Consider the following 19,582-nt stretch of genomic DNA (forward strand, 5'->3'; position numbering starts at 1 on the left):
TAAATAGCCAGGGCTGGTCAAGAGGCTATTTTCTGATTGGCCAGCGCATTGGATGGAATTGATAAAGTTTGGAAACAGAGGCACACTCAGCGTTAGAACTGCCGGCATGTGCAGGAGAGAGGCGTCTGCACTTAGTAAGGAAGAGGTAAGTGTGACAAAGAGACTAAGTCATTTTACTCAAAGACAATTCTTAATCAGAACTTGCTTAACCTCCCCAGCGGTAACCTGAGTGTGACTCAGGGTAAAAAAAAGATGCTGAATTTTATTTCACTAAATAAGATGAGGATATAAATGTAAGCTATATGTAACGGTTCTTAAAAATCTAACTGATAGAAGTCTCCAAGTCTGAGGAATCAGCCTGCCCTCTCACTTGCTGCACAAAGCAGTCCTAAATTGGGGAGCTGCTCAACATCTCAGCAGTTACAATGCAATACAGAACGCAGATAAAGCTCAGCTTTATTACAATACAGAGTTGGGTGTACCTTTCCATACACAGCGTGCAGATCTCAATCTGTGGATAGTATACCTGGATAGAGCATAGCCTCTCCATTAGCTGCAGGTGAACAACTCCTTAAGATGGTAGAGTAGGAAGACAAATGCCTATTCCATTCCATATTTGCTTTTGCAAATGTTCTTCTAATGTATTATAAGCTGTGATGTTAAGGAAGCACATTACACCGAAATTTCAGGAGGAAATATTTTTCACAGATATTATATCTACATATTGTCATGTACAGATTGACAGACGCACTGTGGGGATGATTGCCATATTAGCATTTAACAAACAAGATACTATAAACAATTACAGGAAATTTAAATTGCATTTAATCCTATTTTGCATGGTAAAGTATGATGGCGTAATCTGAGATGTTTACCACAATCAAATACAATATGTTCTGACTGTGTATTTGGTGATTTACATACATTATATACCCTGGTACCTTGAAGGGTGTGTGCGTAATATATTCTATAGGGAAAATTAAGGTGTTTTAATATGTAAGAGGTGAAACTCTACAATTTACAGATTTTAAAATATTTTGGGTCAGTCATGCATTTTTGTGTGTGTTTCTGTAAAAACCTAGCCATGCCCTGATTTTTCCCACTGTTGCTTTTGTGTTTTTATTACATATTCAAACTATTTTTTTTAACATTGGTGTTCAGAAGAAGTGAAAGTACAGAAATTGCTACTGTTTAAATAAAACTGAAAAAAAGTATTTTGGTCCATTTATTTTGGCATTATGCATCCACAGAACCTAATATTTCCTTTTAAATCTCTTGGCAAAGTGAAAACTTTCTCCAGGGCAGCAATGAATAATCCAGATATATAAAATATAAAGTTTTTACAGATTGATTTATGCTTCATCACAAGCTTCTCAGCTGAAAGAATATTTAATATGCTTATTCTCTGAGGACAAGGCTTTCTGTATTTTAATTTAACATATCCACAATTCTCAACCTGGTACAGATGGCAATGTTACTAAAGAGCTGGAATAGAAAATTCAATCAAATGATCTTCTGCATCAAAATCAAACACCCATTTAGATTAGCACACAGTTCCAACTCCTATTCTTATGTAGAAGGAAATAAAACTAAGAAAAGTCTGCACATGGCAGCAATGCCTTTATATTTGTCCAGTGCTGGAAAGGCATCCTGAATAAATGTAGCCTCAATTTAATGTTGTTAATAATTGATGAATCTAATAAGGAAAGTATGAAAAATGAAATTAGAAATGGATAACCTCAAATAAAGTTTGAAAGAAAAAAGATGAACTTAACAAATACCAACAGGAGGAAAGCCAGTCTATGAATGATTTAATATCTTGAGGAACAGATTCAATTACAAAGGAAAAGAAAATTCAGCGGAAAAAAAACAGACTGTAAGTTCCAGCGTGTATATATTTGTCCAATTAAAGTGAAAAAAATTGTTAGTGCTTTTCCATTTCTCAAAAGAGCATTTGAATGTGGATGTGACTGACATAAACCTCGAAGGAAGTTAAAATGAATGAATGTGGAAAAAAGTTTACTGCCAAATCCATTGTACCAAACTACACTTAGAACATTTTTCCCCATGCAAAGGCTTATTTAAAGTATATAAATGGGAGGTTGCCATTGCTGACCTTCTAAAAGTTTTAAATCTTTCTAAGCCCTAACTTGCAAAAAAGTAATCATAACAGGACTGCAAAGTATACTTGTTTTGGGTTGACAGGACAGTAAGGCTTAACAAGACATTAGCAAGGCCACCATGTTGTTTTCAGTAACATTTTCCATTAGAACTGGTTTAAGCTATGCTAAATGCATATAAGTTCATTTTTATGTATTAATCAATGGAAATTGCAGTCTAATTTGTTCCAACACTACCTAAAAATTAAAAAAAAAAAAAAAAAAGAAGTTGAACTAAATATGAAAGTGGGTTGGAACTAAAACCAGTATATTATACATTCAATGTCATGGCAATAGCATCTGTCAGTTTTTTATTGCTGTCAGCATCACATCTGGTGAGAGTCACACTCTTTTTTTATTCCAGAGACTTCTATCACAGAAAATAGTAGGAAATCCAAAAGGTTACAGTTGTCAGTAGAACAGAAAATAAAAATTTTCCATGGGACACCTGTTCTATGAGATAATTTTCCCCCCACAATGAAGGGATTATATCTCACTTCTGCCTCCAGGACAGAAACTAAATAGAAAATTCTTCAGTTGGATACAGCAGTTTTAGATACTTTTTGATAGTTATGGACCTGATCAGTGCTAACACGTAATGTTTTTATCAATACCATATCAGTCATATGTTCTCATTAGAGGTGAGTGAAATTGTAATACATTGGCCCTGATTTATTAAAATTCTCCAAGGCTGGAGAGAATACACTTTCATCAGTAAAGCTGGGTGATCCAGCAAACCTGAAATGGATCGTGTCCAGAATTGAAAACATTTGCTAACAAATAGCTAATGAGTTTTAGGAAATCCACTCCAGGATTTCTGTATCAACCAGCTTCATTGATGAAAGTGTATTCTCTCAAGCCTTCGAGAACTTTAATAAATCAGGGCCTTTGCTGGATCAAATCCAATTGAATTATTTATGAAATCTGACCCGTCCTAAAAAGTCATTATCGTAAGTCTCATCCAATCCTGCTGGTCTGCACTAATGTTATTCTGATGTTGGTCTCAGCCCTCTGTAAAAGACAGGCACACCAAGGTAGCAATAGCTCAGATCCAAGTTGGAAATTACTTTGATCCTAACTATTCAACCACCGCTAGTCCTCATGCCTATAACCTATGTGGTCTGTTTTATGCATAAAAGTTCTGTAAAGGGATGAATGTTTAGAACATAACAATGACAACAAAATTAACACTACCTGGTATATTTCAAAATTGTAAGACTGCTACACTTGGAAAAGTTGTTAGGGTTTAATATTCTCAGCTGAAATTCTACTATGTAGAAACCCCAATAGTACATTTGCAAGAAAATGTATTTATCTAGTAATAATGATGCAAAACAGGTACATGAAGTTGGCTGAATGGTATTCATATGTGTACAGCATGCACAATATCATGGCAAGTTAGTAGTCAGTAAAATCTTTCTAGTGCAAGTTGAATGTACAATGAAGGAAAGAAAAGAAAAAAAAATCCTCAACAACAACAAACCATTTTATGAAATACACTGTTATCTCCTTGGTGTCATGTTTCCCATAACCATGCTAGAACATGTTAGGAATGAACTTATAACTTTTATACCCCTGGCTGACGGAAAGCCTTTCATACACCTATGAAATGAAATGTTTCTCTTGTGATTTTATTCCCACAGCTATATTTTTAATGTTTATGACAGTGACTGCCAGTTTGAAGGATGTCCCTTACAGAATAAGCAGCCATTCCCTTGATACAGTACATGACAAATCCTTCCTTCAAATGTGAGTAGGAAATTGTAATATTTAAAATATTTCTACAAAGTACATTATTTGTATCGAGAAAAAGAAATGCACTTTCATAGCTTGGGAACTTTCGTAACATAAATCTGTCTCAGAAATCGTAAATATATATCAACTTTAGTACTATGAATATTTCTCTATCTATTTATGCAGTGCCTTGATGAAAACTATATTGCAGTTCGATGATATTGTATTTCTCTCAAGATACAATTCTTTGTGGAGTATTTATGCTGTTGTTGGGTATGTTGGACATTTGATTGCAAAGAGTTTTTGTGGGCTATACATTTGATGAATTTCTTCCTGCTTGGCATCTCTCTGACAATTAAACTCAGTGGAACATGATATTTAAGGCTGTTAGTCAGCATGCCAGTCATCAGCTTTGCAATATTCTTAAAGGTCATTTTTTTACCGATTAGAAAGAAATATTGATACTATAAAGGACAGTAATATCATTTTTCAGAAGAATCACTGTATTAGATTTTGGATCCTAATTCCTTGGAGCCAGGTGGTGTAAATGATAGCATTGATTTTGTAACATTGGATATTGTTGCATGATTTTTTAAAAAGATTTGTTTGCTTACTTTTTTTTATCCTAAAGAGACTCATATAGTGGGCCTGGTTTATTGTGTCTATTTCTCTCTGAAATGTTATGTTCACTTGTTGACTGACTTAACCTGTTTACATAAAAGTACTCACTTGTAATAATTTATCTACACTATTATTAACCAGTGGTTCACATTGGGCATACCTGAAATACCCTGTCTTAATCCAGTGCTACCACCATTTCACCACGCTTACCAGAAAATGTTTTTAAAAAACTCATTCAGACATACAATGTTATATTGTGAAATATAACAGTATTTTGTTTTTTGTTTTGCTACATTTTTGTAGTATATGTAGTCTATAAAAAAAATTTTAGAAGGCAATCTCAGCAGAAGAAAAAAGAAAGAAAGAAAGCCCCTTTTGTCCTTTAAAAAGGTTTCACTGCATTATTCTAAATAATGACAAAGTTATTGTGGAATAAACACAGTCATAGCAGAGATGTACAAATGTATCTGGTCCATATAGGAATACAGGTGCGAGAATTACATTGATGAAGTGTTAATAGAAAGGCAAGACCATGTCTCTTATCATTATACTGTATTTTTTACTTTTTAGAATGCCCCAAAATATCTTTTTGGCTAAGATAACATTTTACCTGCATGTGTGTGAACATCTGCTGTTTTTAGAAACCAAATGTATTTGTGAGAACCCAGTGATGTGCTCACTATGTACAGTATGACTCTTTCCAATATTACAAGTGGAAAGATGCTAGTACATAGCTATTCACAGCAATCTCAGCAAAAAAGTACCAGTTTGATGTCTGAGTTTTGATCCCACCAGATGTCTACTATGGAGACGTGGCTAACACAGATGGTGTGCACGGCTCGACAGATTCTTATAAGACTATCATAACAGTCACAGCAATTATAGCAAGCATGTTAGATAAATGTTTAGCACATTGGAGAACTTGAAGTAGATTATTTTTATCTAGATTAATACAATCTATTTTTATGGGTATGTCAAATGTGTACTCCAGAGTATTGTGGAAATAAAAGGGAAGCTTATTGGTCTTTCTATTATTGTCCAAAGTTTCAGGTCTTTTGCATATGATTTTTTGTATAGATATATATTTTTGTTATGAATATTATTGCAATATAATACTAATTTTAGAAGAACATTATCAAACTCATATTTTCTGATACTAAGTTTATTCTTTTGAATCATGCTTTTTAGCCTTAAATTTGGGCTATCTATTCAAAACATGTAAAGTACTCACTCTTTTATACAAAAAACCAGCAAGACTCACAGATATTTAAGAAAATATGAATTTCTCTAAAATATGCTGAGGCATTTAAAATGGACACAGGATACAGTACTCTTAAAAACAAATTATTTTTAGCCAAAAAATCTTACACTTGGCATACTGACATTTGACTTAAATTGAGATTTTAATGTCACTGAGATCAACCGCTCTTCTACAATGACAAAATTATGCTTTTATGCTCATATATCGGAATGTATATAGACTCACCAGTCATTTTATTAGGTACACCTTTACAATAATGAATTGCATCCCCTTGTGCCTTCAAAAGCCTATAAATCTTTGTGGCAGAGACTTATAAGGTGCTGGAGACACACTTAAGGGATTTTGATTCATTTTGACATGATAGCATCACACAATTGATGCAAATTTTTTAGATATCCATCATCATCCATTCATTGAACATTCATCCATTCCACCACATTCCATAAATGCTTTACTGGATTGAGATCTAATGACTGTGTAAGCCATTTGAGTACAGTGAACTCATTGTCATGTTCAAGAAACCAGCCTGAGAGGTTTTGAGCTTATTGACAAGGTGCATATTTTGCTGGAATTAGTCATCAGAAAATGGGTACATGTGCTCACAAAGATGTGGACATGGTCAGCAACAATATTAGGGTAGGCTTTGGCATTAAAACAATCCTTAATTGGTACTAAGTAGTATAAGAGCAGTAGTATCATATTCTCTAGCCCTTCATGATGCTCAAATAGTCTTTTAAGTTTGAAGAATGGTAAGGGAGATGGAAACCATTGTTAATACATTTCAAAAATTTCCCAGAAGCTAGGATTACCTAAAGAAACAGAACAGAAGTAGCTGTCAGGCTTGTGCCTTTATTTGTCTAATTGAAACTATACAATCTTAAAACCTATATAATCTGAAATTTACAATGCAGTAAGATGCTGTATCAGTTCCATTTTTGAATGTGATGATTTAACAGAATGAGAAAAATATGTTGATTTCCAAACTATACCGGAAATCAACAGCAGGGAACACTATTCTGGCTGCAGCAAGTGTTCATCCAGAACCATTGAAAAAATACATTCCGTTCTTACAATTGGCCTGATTTATTAAAGCTCTTTAAGGCTGGAGAAGATACACTTTCATTAGTGAACCTGGGTGATGCAGCAAACATGGAATTGATTTCTTAAAATTAATTTGCTCTTTGTTAGAAAACGTTTTCAATCCTGGACCAGATCCATTCCAGGTTTGCTAGATCACTCAGGTGCACTGATGAAAGTGTATCTTTTTCAGCCTGGGAGAGTTTTAATAAATCAGGCCAAATAACTGAAAATACAGAGAAATTATTCTAATCAATCAGATTTAAAAAAAAGCTGCAGATGATTTAAAGATGTGTCTCTTACAGAGGGGATATATTAAGATAAAAATGCCATTCTGGTGATGCAAGGGCTGGAAAGCCCTGCCAGCTGTCCTATGTGGCTATGAGTACGGGCTGATTTTGAGTTAGGAGTATATGTGTGTATATATATATATATATATATATATATATATATATATATATATATACCGGTATATATGTATATATTAAACTACAGTTTTTGTCATATAATAAAAGGCTATATATATATATATATATATATATATAGGTATAAGCAAGCACAGACATTCAGATGTAAGTAATTCCACAATGTTATGCATAATTTAATTTACAATTTGAGTACCTAATGCATTTGGGTCAACTATATTCTACAGTCATCAGTGCTATTGCTCTACTTTGTGAGCATCTCAATGGTAAATCATTTCACAAAGTTTATTGAATAATTTATTTCACAATATTCATTATTTGCATGCAATGTATTGTTTGATGAAACTTCATTTATATTATTTATATTCTGGGGAATTCATAATTGCAAAGGCAAAAAAAGGTAAATTGATACCAACTCTATTTCATCCTTTTATTCCTGCGTTTTGCTATGTGAATTAACAATAAACAATTTCCTACCATGGCTGGGTGTTCAGTGATTTGCTCTGAACTGTGCTTCACAGCATCTTGATTACATCTCATTAATGAGTCAGATTTAATTAGGCAATTGGTAATTTATTTGTTGTGTACAAAACCACATCCTGGATTGTTTATTAAACTAAGTACGCTCTACTGTTAGTATACAACTGTATCTGCCACAGATTGTAAAATCTAAACTGAAGTGAAAGCTTTTGATCCAAAATGTTAATTGAATAAAAGTACAATTATTTCAAACATTCTTTTCCTAATTCACTAGCCACAAGACACTGCAATGATACCAGAAATCATGGATATGCTATTTTTAGTTTGCACAGAAACATGCTGTGATCATTTCTCCTCCTCTGAAAATGCTAGTTGACCTACTAGCTCAATACAGGAAAAGGGGAGATTCATATAAAAAAGCAAAGCAATTAAATGGAATGCAAGCTTTCTCTTTATAAAAAGCCCATCCAACAGTTTATCAGTGTGTTTTGCATCTCCTACCTCTGTAATGCTGGGCACTCAACTGGCACTAGATTTGGATAGCTGCAACAGAATATTGATTTTAATAGAGAAACATTTTCCCTCCAAACAGATGCACATTTAGGAAGTGGTCAGTTGTAGGTTTTATTATGCTGTAGTATTGCTGTGGAGGGTAATTTGTGACATTTCTGGCAAGATCTTTCTCGCTGCTCTTGTTTGGCATTACCTTTCAGTGTGACAGAATAAATAAATGTCCCTCCAATAGTCACAGACCCAAAACAAGTAACATGTAAAAATTTGTATCTAAATATTTTTTCAAGGTAATGACCTAAATTAATGAAACGTGAGCATAAGCATGCAAATTGACTAGCTTTTGCTGAAAGAGATTCATAGCTGTCTGTCTATAAGCTATGTAGGCTATGCAAGATTGAACAAGAAACCAGGTAGTTTAAACTTTTGCTGCCATTACCAAAGACAGATTGTGTGCAGTGGTAACAGTTTTTATTGTCCAGTATTTATTTAGCCTATATATTTTCTGTAAAAATACTGTCTCTGGCACCACCACTGGTTTAGTGAGTACCAGCTGTTCTACAAGAAAATGGCCACCGAGGTGAGGAAGGGACACTTCGAACAGTCATAAAAATAGTCTTTAAAGACTATTAAAGACTTAAAAAATCAAATTGAACAGTGCTAACATGATGCAAAAAAAGGCAGATATAGTAAAAAAATAGTCCAATGTCCCATGTGACCAGAATCTTTTTGGATATTACATCATTTGTGAGAATATGAGAAGGGAGCTTTGTCTATTTAAAGACTTTACTTTTTTGATATACCTATTTTTAATTATATAGGGACAGATTTAAAAAGCAGTAAATGTGAAATTCACCAGATTTGCACTGCCAGGGGAATCTACTTTGAGTAAATGTTTTGAATCACAGTAAATGTTTAACAAATAATGTTTGGGGTATTTTATATTTACTGCTTCGTAGTAGGGAAAAAGATATATTTTTTTAAAGCACACTTAAACAAAACATAATTAAACATAGATATTTGATTAGATAGATAGATAGATAGATAGATAGATAGATAGATAGATAGATAGATAAAAGCATTTGGTTTAACAAAAAAACCTTTGTCAGTGCTATCTTCCTCATAATGATGAAAAAATATGGGTTTAACTTTGGGACTGTAGCTAATTTATCATTTTCATGTGTCATAAAAATCATTATTAATAATTTGTACATCACCAGGTAGTGACATTGAGTATTTGTGTAAATTCAATTACATGTCACACAAGGATCGTAGTCATGTTTTTTCTCACTCATTATTCCCAGCTGTGATACCTCAAGAGCATATATGATTTTATATATATAATTTATGTTCATGAACAGCAGATGTTTGTCTTTATTTGTGTGTAACACAAGTGTTGTTTCCCTATACACATTTCCATCTGTAATCCATATTGAATTGTCCCTGAACATTTTTTATCATATGTGTTTATATGGTAATTTATCATATGCTGTAAATACATCATCAGGAGTACAGGTAGCCTTTAAGAATGTATACACTAATATAACATACTTTCCCGTATAAATGCTTTAAAGTACACCCAAGCATAGTACACGGCCAGTAATATTTATCGTAAAAGAGGTGTTAAGCATTACAATTAAAAAAAGCTCAAAAGAGCATCTTAAAATCCTTGGATTAAAAATTTTGTTTCAGCTCTATTTTTTTATTTCCATTGGATGTCATGGAATTAGCGAACAGGAAGGAGAAGCTTTGTTGTCAGTTTAGTTTAATCAATACTCCCTTCCCCAAACACAAAGGCGAAGACTAGTCTAGGTTATCAGCCCTGTTAGAACATCAGCTATCTAAGACTGCATACACACCCGCAATTTTTGTCACTGGAAACAATCATCGTTTCCAGCGACAATCAGTGACTGATAAACGAATGAGCACTGTATTCTGTTCTATGGAGAGGTAAGCAGGAGAATGAACAAATGGCACTGCTGTGCTCTTCTTCTATCACTTGTATAGCAGTCGTTCCCCATCGGTTGTTCGTGGATTCATCCGTTCATCAGATGACCTCTGTACATACTGTATGTCAGATTCTCGCCCAAAATGAGCATGATAACACATATCATGTGAGAATCATCACCTGTGTGTTTGTAGCCTAACTCGATTCCTAAAAATTCATTTTATAGGCAATTTCTAGGGAAGCCTGTAGCTAACTGGTGGAAACCATTGCACGTACTCCTGATCACTCATTGTTTTGTCTTTTGTCAATAAGCCATTTCAAAGCTGAGAAAGAAAACAGATCTATTTACCACTCCTTATTATGTACTTCTTTCCAAACACTTGGTTTTTCAGCAGTGTATTTGGATGTAAAAAATGTATTTCAAATAACAGTGTAGTTTATGGCCGCACAAAGATATTGTATAATTTAAAATAAATGAGGCTGAACACTACTGTATATACTTGCTTATAAAATGTTTTACTGAAGTAATATATACTTTTGGTGTGATTGTATGATTAGGAGAATATTACAAACCAAACCTTCATGATAGAAATGCCCCTGCTGCTACTGAATAAATTTATATAATGCGAAAAGTCGGAACGCTTGGTATTATCTTTTATGCAGAAACGTCCAGGACCTGATCTCCTGACGATGCGACTTTTGAGTTCAACTCCCCTATCCCCTAAGCAAATAAGTCTGAGCATGGAAAGTTAATTTTACTCTTCCCTTACACTTCACATCACTGACAGTTCATAAAGTATCAAAAGCTACACTGATCTCAGGATGAAGGAAAGTCTTTCTACTTACTGCCTTCTTACTAAGTTAGTACTTAGTACTCAGTGCATATTGAGAGTAGAATAACTCTAATTGAATATGTGCTATATATTCTAAAAAGAATATACGCAACCTAATAACTAATTCTATGTATACATTTTTATACCTTCCACTTCTCTAGCACATTTCTGTAAAGATACCTAAAGCTTTTTGAAGATCAATGATTTTTAAATAATATAGGAATTTTAACTTTAACACAATAAATTAGGTTTAGTTGATTTGACACTTTTTTGAATAGTCAAAGTCTAAAATCGACATTGTTACCTGTCTGTACTCTACATAACACCAGGAATGATTTCCAAGGGGGATTAACAATTTAAAAAGCTGTAAACCACCCAAGTGTACTTTAAAAAGATTTGAATATCATCAATAGCTGCTAAGCCAGCCCAAAATTTTTAAGGGAATTTTATTCAGCTATGCCAAATTAAAGTCCAAACCAAGAAGTTTTGTGTAACCCACCCTACTTGTTGATGTTCCCCTCGTTACTGCTACACTACTTAATTGGAAATGTATACTCAACTCTTTAATTTACGTTTATAAACTGAGAATATATATATACTATTACCTTAATTAAACTGTACTCTCTTCTTTTCATTGTACAAAAATACTCAATAATTGAATATTGACTGTATGTAAATGTACCAACCAGTACGAATATAATGCCCTGAACATGTCAAGTATCCAGCAATAGATCTTTGTGCAGCAAACATGGATCTTATGCTGAAAAAATAGCAGAGGTGGGACCCAGTAGGTTTTCCCATAGAGAATGCCTGAAGAAAAGTATAGTGTGGAAAATAAATTCCACACAAGACGAAAGCGCAAAAGTGAGCTTTGGGTTCTTGAAGCTGGAGCAGCACAACATAATTAAATAAAGCCAGGACAGATTGGTCATGTGGGAAAGGGTTTCCTCTAATCATGGAGTTCCCTTTGCTATGCTTTTTAAATATGCCACTATAAAGAGTAGGGAAGCACATTCTTTACTGAAAATTTCTGCTTATTTGAAATTGAAATATGTGACCAGATTGGCTTAGGTTTTAGGAAATAATGGAGGTGAAAATTTTAGGATCTTTTTTTTCTTGTTATCTATCTCTACTGCTGTGCAACTTTTTATGATTATTTTTAAAATCAGGAAGGCTGTTTTAAGCATTAGGTAGCACTTTAGAGTTTTGATGGCTTAAGTGTTGTCACACAAACCTCCTGCACATGCACATGCGGGCAGTTCTGTTCCCGGGTGTGCCTGCTCTTGTAAGTTTAATCAGCATTGATTCTCCTGTTGGCCAATCTCGCCCTTGGCTAATTAGCTGGCTCAGACATAGTGCACACTGTTTGAGCAACTAGTCTCCAGACTACTGCCGACACTTACTCACTCACCAATTTACCTGTTAGCCTGACTGTGTTTTTCCCAATCTAGCTCCTGTTCTGACTCCTTGTTGTCCATTCTACTGTTACCCTGCCTGTTCCCTTGTGCATTTCCTGCCTTGTTGTTGCAGTGTCCTCAGTGTCTTCCTGTGTTTCTTGCGTCCCACTTTGTCTTTGGTGACCAACGTGTCACCTGTGCATCCAATCTCTTTCTGTGTCTCCTGTGTTCTCCTGTGTCTCCGGTGACCTAAACATCACTGTGCCTCAAGTCTTCCTGTGTCTCCTGTAGTCCCTTGTCTCTTTAGTGACTCCCATACTACTAGTGCCTGTTTCTGGTATTTGACCCCTAGCTTTGTTTCTGACCTCTCTTTTTAGCTGCCTGCCTCGACCCTGGCCTTCTTTGACTACCTTCTTCCCCGCTGACTCGGTACCGCACATTGCTCTGGCCACTCTGGTTTGCCCAAAGACTGCCACCTGATAACAGTCTGCAGCGCAACACCCTCACCTCTACAGAGTCTGAAGAAAACCGTGCTGTTGGTTAGATTTTGTGTCTTGGCCCATCTTAGGTCCCACACCAACTTGGGCAAGCGCCTCCTAGTGGTTTTGTCTCTCCAAGAATGACAACAGTTAAGGAACAACTTAATGGTTAAATGTTTGCTAGTTGTCAGTATGCATGAATTATATCCAATAGGATGACTAACCACTGCAGCATATGATAAAGTCCCAAAGACCCACTCAAATTGGTACAATACATAAAAAAACAATAAAAAATAAAACTGTATGAAAGCGAGATAAGTCAAAAGCATCTGTTATTGTGCTTTTAACAGCTAATGCAATTTGTTCCTCTGTGAATGTGCATACTATATGTTGGCCTTATTATTTTGAAAAACAAAGAACATACGCAGGAATAATTTCTTTGATCTACATCAAAGACTTTTTTGTCTGCTTAGAAAGGTAAGAAGGATCAGTTCACATAAAAAAATACAGATATGTGCTTAAAAAGCAATGTAAAGAAAGTAGCTATAGCAAGATGTTTTATATTTGTTGCAACAGTGACACAAATTACCAGACATGAGATGTTTACATTTTTATATTGTATGGAAAGTTTAGAAATATTAGAAAACTAATTTAAAGAATACAGCTACCGTGAGATGAGATGAGATAAGGGCTAAGACGGTTTGTAGAAATTTGTTTTGCCAATGAATCTAATGTAAAAAAAGTAATTCCATTTGGTATGTGCTGACAGTGCTACTATGGAATAACATTATTTTCTCCAGTGTTACAACAGAACTATATTATTTTTTTTTTTATTGCAAACATTTCACGTTACAACTAGCATGTATGTACAGTTACACTATGCTACATCTATGCTACATTTGCCATAAATGTATATTTTATACATCATCTTGTCTAGTCTTCTCTTCAGCCTTATTGGGAGGTGGTGAATGTGTTGATACCATCTGTAAACTACATCCTCACCTTCAAGTTTGCAAATTTGCACCAGCTTCAGAATCGTCTCAGTCTTTCCTCTCCAGCCTTAGTGTCCCTGACCCACCACTTCAATTCATCAAAAATCAATAAAAAATAATTTTTCATAAATGTAAAGTAATACATTGGATTTTTTGTAGTATTATTTCCCAGGCAGCAGGTTGAGCTCTAGACTCAATTACACACCTTTTCATACATTTCTTAGCACCTTCTTGTTTGCAGTGCTCAGTAGCTTAAACTGAAATACACACTCACATACAAACAATGTTTAGTTAGGAAGCAGATAAAAAATTTACTTTTTCAAGTTCACTAGATTTAGGCTTCAAGTGTCCCACTGCAGAGATTCCACTTATTCATGCAAAAAGTAAATGAAATTCTTGTCTTGCAGTTGCAATCCCATTGGTAACATGTCTAAAATTTTGGATTGCCTACTTTTACGACAATTGACATTTCTCATCAGGAAAAAAGAGAGAATGAATCTCTCCACTAGGGATACAGAAGGCAATAAAAACATGACAAAGGGGCATAACTAGTCCCTCTCTATCCAGAACTATTTTTTTTTTTAAATTGCAGGCACTCAGTCACCCAATCATGTGCAAGCCAGGTCCTGTTTCCCTTTACACTTGATTGGGCATTGAAAGATAACACAGCTTTACCATATTCAAGGTAGGTAAACATTCCCTTAGCTAAGTGAACTTTCTTTATGCCTTAAATAAATATTTTCTTTAGACCATACATTTTGACCATTCACATCTAAAGTGCACAAATTCTAATGCATTTAGTAAAAAGCTTTTTTATTTTACAGCAGAATTATAACCCTTTTTAAAAAATGGGGCCCTGAGCAAATATGAATTGAGGGCCCAAATGTACAGCATTCTACCTCTTGCTATTTTGTCATTTGTGGTCCCAGAAAAGGTGTGGTCCTAGAGAGGCCCTGGGCATTTGCCTATTTTGCACCCCAAGAAATAGCAGCCCTGTTATCTATGTGTCTGTGACAATAAATACTTAGTAAAGGTTTAATTCTAAAAATCTTCATTACTGCTTTCTGTTCGTTTAGTTCAGAGGATTTTATCCTTTGTTACCTTGTGAAGTAAATACGATGCTGTAACTATGGTAAATTATCCAGAAGGGAATATAAATGTGACACTTATTTGTAATGAATCAGTTTTCTCTTGTCTCCCTGCTTGAGATTGTGAGTCCAGGCACATTTCACCAGACACGGCTTCAGCTGAATGATGGTAGGCGATAAAGAATGCTATTTCATCTCATGCATGATTGAAATGATATTTCTTGCTCTTTGGAATTACACTAAAACACACACACACAAAGATCACGGTGGGATATTTAAAGTTGTGTTAAAAGATCACCTGCAGTCCTGGTACATGAAAGATATATTTTAATTCCCAACAATAGCTGCTTATAATTAAAAAAGTTACCTCGATGATTACACCAGATGCTCAAATAATAGTATTTCATTTTTGGTATAAAGGTAAAACATGTTTAACTGTAAACATCTAAAATCAATATAAAAAATTGAACTGCATTGCTTCATTTACACTTCATTATCTTTTATTGCCGGGGCTGCCATGACCCTTTAAATGAGATTTAAAGCTGAACTTCAGGAAGGTTTAAAATATCCAAACTAATAAAGCTTTATACTCACTAATCCTTCATGAAATGCACATTATTATTTGTTATTATTGTTGCTGATTAAAGAACAAAATTTGACCGTGGTGTAAGCCACTTGTAATTTCTTTGAAGGAAAGGCAGCACAACAAGAAGCCAAACATTTGTGCAATGAGCATACTAAAAGGGAAAAAAAACACTGACAGAGAGTTAAGCTCATCAGTCTTCTGCTTCTCTTTACTCTGTCCAGCCAGCTGGGAGAGAGATTGGGACATAAGTGATACTTAAAGCTGGACTAAACACAGTGTATACTCACCTGTTCAGGTTATGTCGTGGGCACGCCATCTTCTTCCTTCTTCTCTTTCTCATTCCAATCTTTGGCCATCTTGATTGACTTGGCAGGATGACTTAACTCCTGTGCACCTTCAGTCAGTCCTAGCACCCCTGGGGGAAGCTAAGATGTGCCAGGTATCCTGGCAGCCAATGCCAAGCTGACAGATGGGAAAGTGATCAGACAGGTAAGAATTTTTTTTTGCAGAAGGGGCATCACCTGTCCCTTTCTGTAATAAAGTCAGACGTGATTGCAGTGTGAAAAAAGTTTTAAAACTTGAGGAGCAGTTGAACAGAAAAGCAAACAACTCCCATATAAATGAATGTTTGTTTTAAATGTAAAATAACAATGTATAGAAGATCTATAAGCAATCCTTGGGAGTATGTGATGATTAAATGATAGTTTAGGATGCACATAAGATAAAGTTTTGATGTATGCAGAACATGTTCTACATTGTTCAATTGACGTAATGGAGTTATAACATACTTTAAGATTGTTGGTCTCTGGTCCTATGGCTCTTCTCTGTAAGCCTTTAATACTTGTATCTAAGTAACCATGTAAGATTAATAAGCAGGGCAAAGCAACAAGGTGATTTAAGACTGTAACCAGATCATTCATTTCAACAACCATCTTTTTATAAGAATATATGAGCATTTACTGTATTTCATGCATTGCATTTACCTGTAAAAACTTTATGCTGACAAAAGATCTAAGATTGGGGGTGAGCATTGTCATCCTGGATTTTTTTTTTATTTTTAACATGAGCAAGGGAAATACATTATACATACATTTAGCAAGCTACCAACATTTAAACACTTACAGGGTTTAGCAGGACTGTCATGAAGAGCTCTCCTCCCCTTATACTTTTGTCCAGTTCACTGGGTCCACCAGGATATTCTTTATAGAAGATGGTATGTGTAAATAGGCCACAGGTTTGTCGAGGCAAGACCTAGGTAAAAACGGCAGATACAAGTCACACAAAAACAGACACAATAGACATGAAATGTCCTTCCATTACTCTCTGCAAGTTGTTTTAGCCTTATGTATATGCTTGTGCATTCTGAAGACATCCTAGGTGCTGACCTTATCTTGAAAACCCAAAACTATTTTTTTTTAAATGAATTTATGTTAAACCTTCAGGGTTGGATAGCGAGGGAGTGTCTTCAAAATGATCATACATGTGTTTAATTGGAATAATACTTAAACTTCTTGAGTACCAGCCAAGTTTGGGGTGCTCTATGCCACTGCTATGTAAGCTCAGTTAGACAAAATGTATTCTTTTGATTAAGAACTGATCTAATCAATAGGCTTACACCAAGACCAAGAGGTCATATCTAATTTTAAACAGATCTAGAGTTACTTTCCATAAACAATCAGATAGGTTATGAGTATGATTATCACGATTTAGAAATCTACTTAGAGACACTTTTCTGTCCTTATCTTCTCTGTTATGAGCAATTACATATGTTCAAACTCTAATTTTACAATTCTTTACCTTTTTACTCCACATTTTTACACATCTCATGCAGTCATCTCAATCAAATAATAATAGCAATTGTGGTACAAAAATACCATCTTCACTGTTGTTATTAAGACTAGAAATTAGTGAATAATTTAAAATCTTCTCTATTAGCAATTATCCTGATCCACTCCTGAGTTCTAGTCTGCTGGGTTTTTACCTGTCTATTAGGAAGTAATTAATACCACAGTCCTATTCTCTTATTTTTCGCTGTTCAAACATTTTTTTTTTTTAATAATTATAATATTTGTCCTTTCCAAGGATGCTAGCCTGAGACACCTGATGAATGAACAGCTATCCCTATGGTTGAAGTGGACTCTTTAGTATATCAGCTTGAATGTTAGAGTAGCTGGTAGCTAAATTAGGCCAGGTACAAGTCTGTTTTTTGTTTGATAATGAAGTATAAAATAAAGTGGAGGTTAATTAAAATATTAACACATCAGCAGCAAGACAGTGTTTGCAAGCAGTTTGAAGCTTAACTGTGGATGAATTAATTTACCTATAAACACAACAATTAACATTTTGTTAGGTTTTGTGTTACATATCTCATAGTTGCAGCTTTTCTAAGATTTCAACAGAGATGATGTTTAAATTGATATTTCACTTAGTATTATACCTAATATACTTTGAGGTGCAGGTGAGGTGCATTTATGATTTTTTAAAAAGCAAGATGACATTTAACCAGGCCCCATAAATATTATTTAGAAATTATGTTTGCAATATTATAGGTGGGTTAGGTAGATATTTATTCATTTAATAAAAAGACTTTAAACTTTCTCCATTTTACAGGTTTTATTGTAATTTTTCTAAAATACTACTATATTGTAGTAACATATTTTTTGTTAAGGAAAGTAAAAACCAATTCTAGTTAGCCTGACCCTCTCACTTAAAAGCATAAATGGTTAAAGAAGCATTTTTACTTTCTTTGAAGAAAATGGTGCTTTGAGCTACATCTTATTTTTGAACATATAGAAAGAAAGGAAAAAAGCCAGGGTATTTGCTTAATGTGGCAATGTATTCAAAATAGTATACAGCTTTATTCCTGATTCCAGGAATGTATATAACAAAGTTTTAGAAAACAAACAATTTTACACAAATAGAAAGATGAGGTCAGACCCCACAGTGCTCTAAGGCATGGGGATTACTTTTGACCTAGTAACTAGACATAGCATCCCAAAATGCATTTATGGTGATTAGACAGTTTTTGTGACCCAATGCGTTTTGCCTCTGAGGGCTTCTTCAGGGGACTTTCCAAAAAGGTAGGGTTTGCATACAAAAGCACAATATGCTGCATACAAGCATATTAGTGAATAAATTACTTAATGCATAGTGTTATAGTCAACAGATATTTACATAAAACAATATAAAACAGAAAAATATGTACGTCATATTAGGATACATGTGGTAGTCTTAAGAGTAGTGGAGTCTCGATTAACGTAAAAAGTATTAGATATATATGGTTCAGCATTGAACAATATCAATATTCTCAAAAGGAAAAAGTAAGTGTACAAAAACTTCCTAGTGTACTATAATTCTTTACATGCAATACCATCTTAGTACGCATCTAATTATAAACATTATATAACCTGTATGGTTCAATATTGTATTGTATACATGGTGGAGTGCCAAAAGTGTGTACTCCATCAAATAGTATTGTACACATATGAGTCTTTTTTAGGCCAGTTACATCCCCAGATCCCATCCCAGGTTCCTAAACAGAGCTCCATGGACCAATACCTACTGAAGACGAACAAGGACCCCACAATTTATAAATTGTCAACCTTTCGAACTACCATTTGCCGGATGTAGAAAGGGAGGTTCTGACAATGGGCCTCCCCCTCTGTCCACCAAATAATTATAACAAATTCTAAATTATTAAGGATATGAATTTATTTGCTCGGAATTTAGTACTGAAATGTATTTATGACCCTGAAAAAGAAGATAGTTATACCAATGCTTTAGGCACATGCAAATACATCAAAATGGAGGACTTTAGAACTCTTCGAGACATACAAATTTTAACGGAAAGTGAACCTTATAATCCACAGGAAGATATCACCACTACAACAAATCCGGAAAAAAATCCACTACGTAGAAAACGGAAATCAGGATACTTCCCGCAACTCTCTTTGAATCCACAAATACAATTATTTGTTGATTTAGTCACAACG

At 34.5% G+C, this 19,582-nt stretch overlaps 1 protein-coding gene across 1 annotated transcript in view; it reads right to left on the reverse strand.

The window, feature by feature from the left end:
- LOC140327433 (bifunctional heparan sulfate N-deacetylase/N-sulfotransferase 4-like) overlaps nucleotides 1–19,582 on the reverse strand; it is a 144,697-nt gene that overhangs the window by 50,199 nt on the left and 74,916 nt on the right. Inside the window, exon 6 of the mRNA XM_072406819.1 lies at nucleotides 16,713–16,841. Coding sequence (XP_072262920.1) covers nucleotides 16,713–16,841 — 129 coding nt within the window. The remainder of the gene's footprint in view (nucleotides 1–16,712; nucleotides 16,842–19,582) is intronic.

Source organism: Pyxicephalus adspersus, chromosome 3 (genome assembly GCF_032062135.1).
Source record: "Pyxicephalus adspersus chromosome 3, UCB_Pads_2.0, whole genome shotgun sequence".
Taxonomy (NCBI): Eukaryota; Metazoa; Chordata; class Amphibia; order Anura; family Pyxicephalidae; genus Pyxicephalus; species Pyxicephalus adspersus.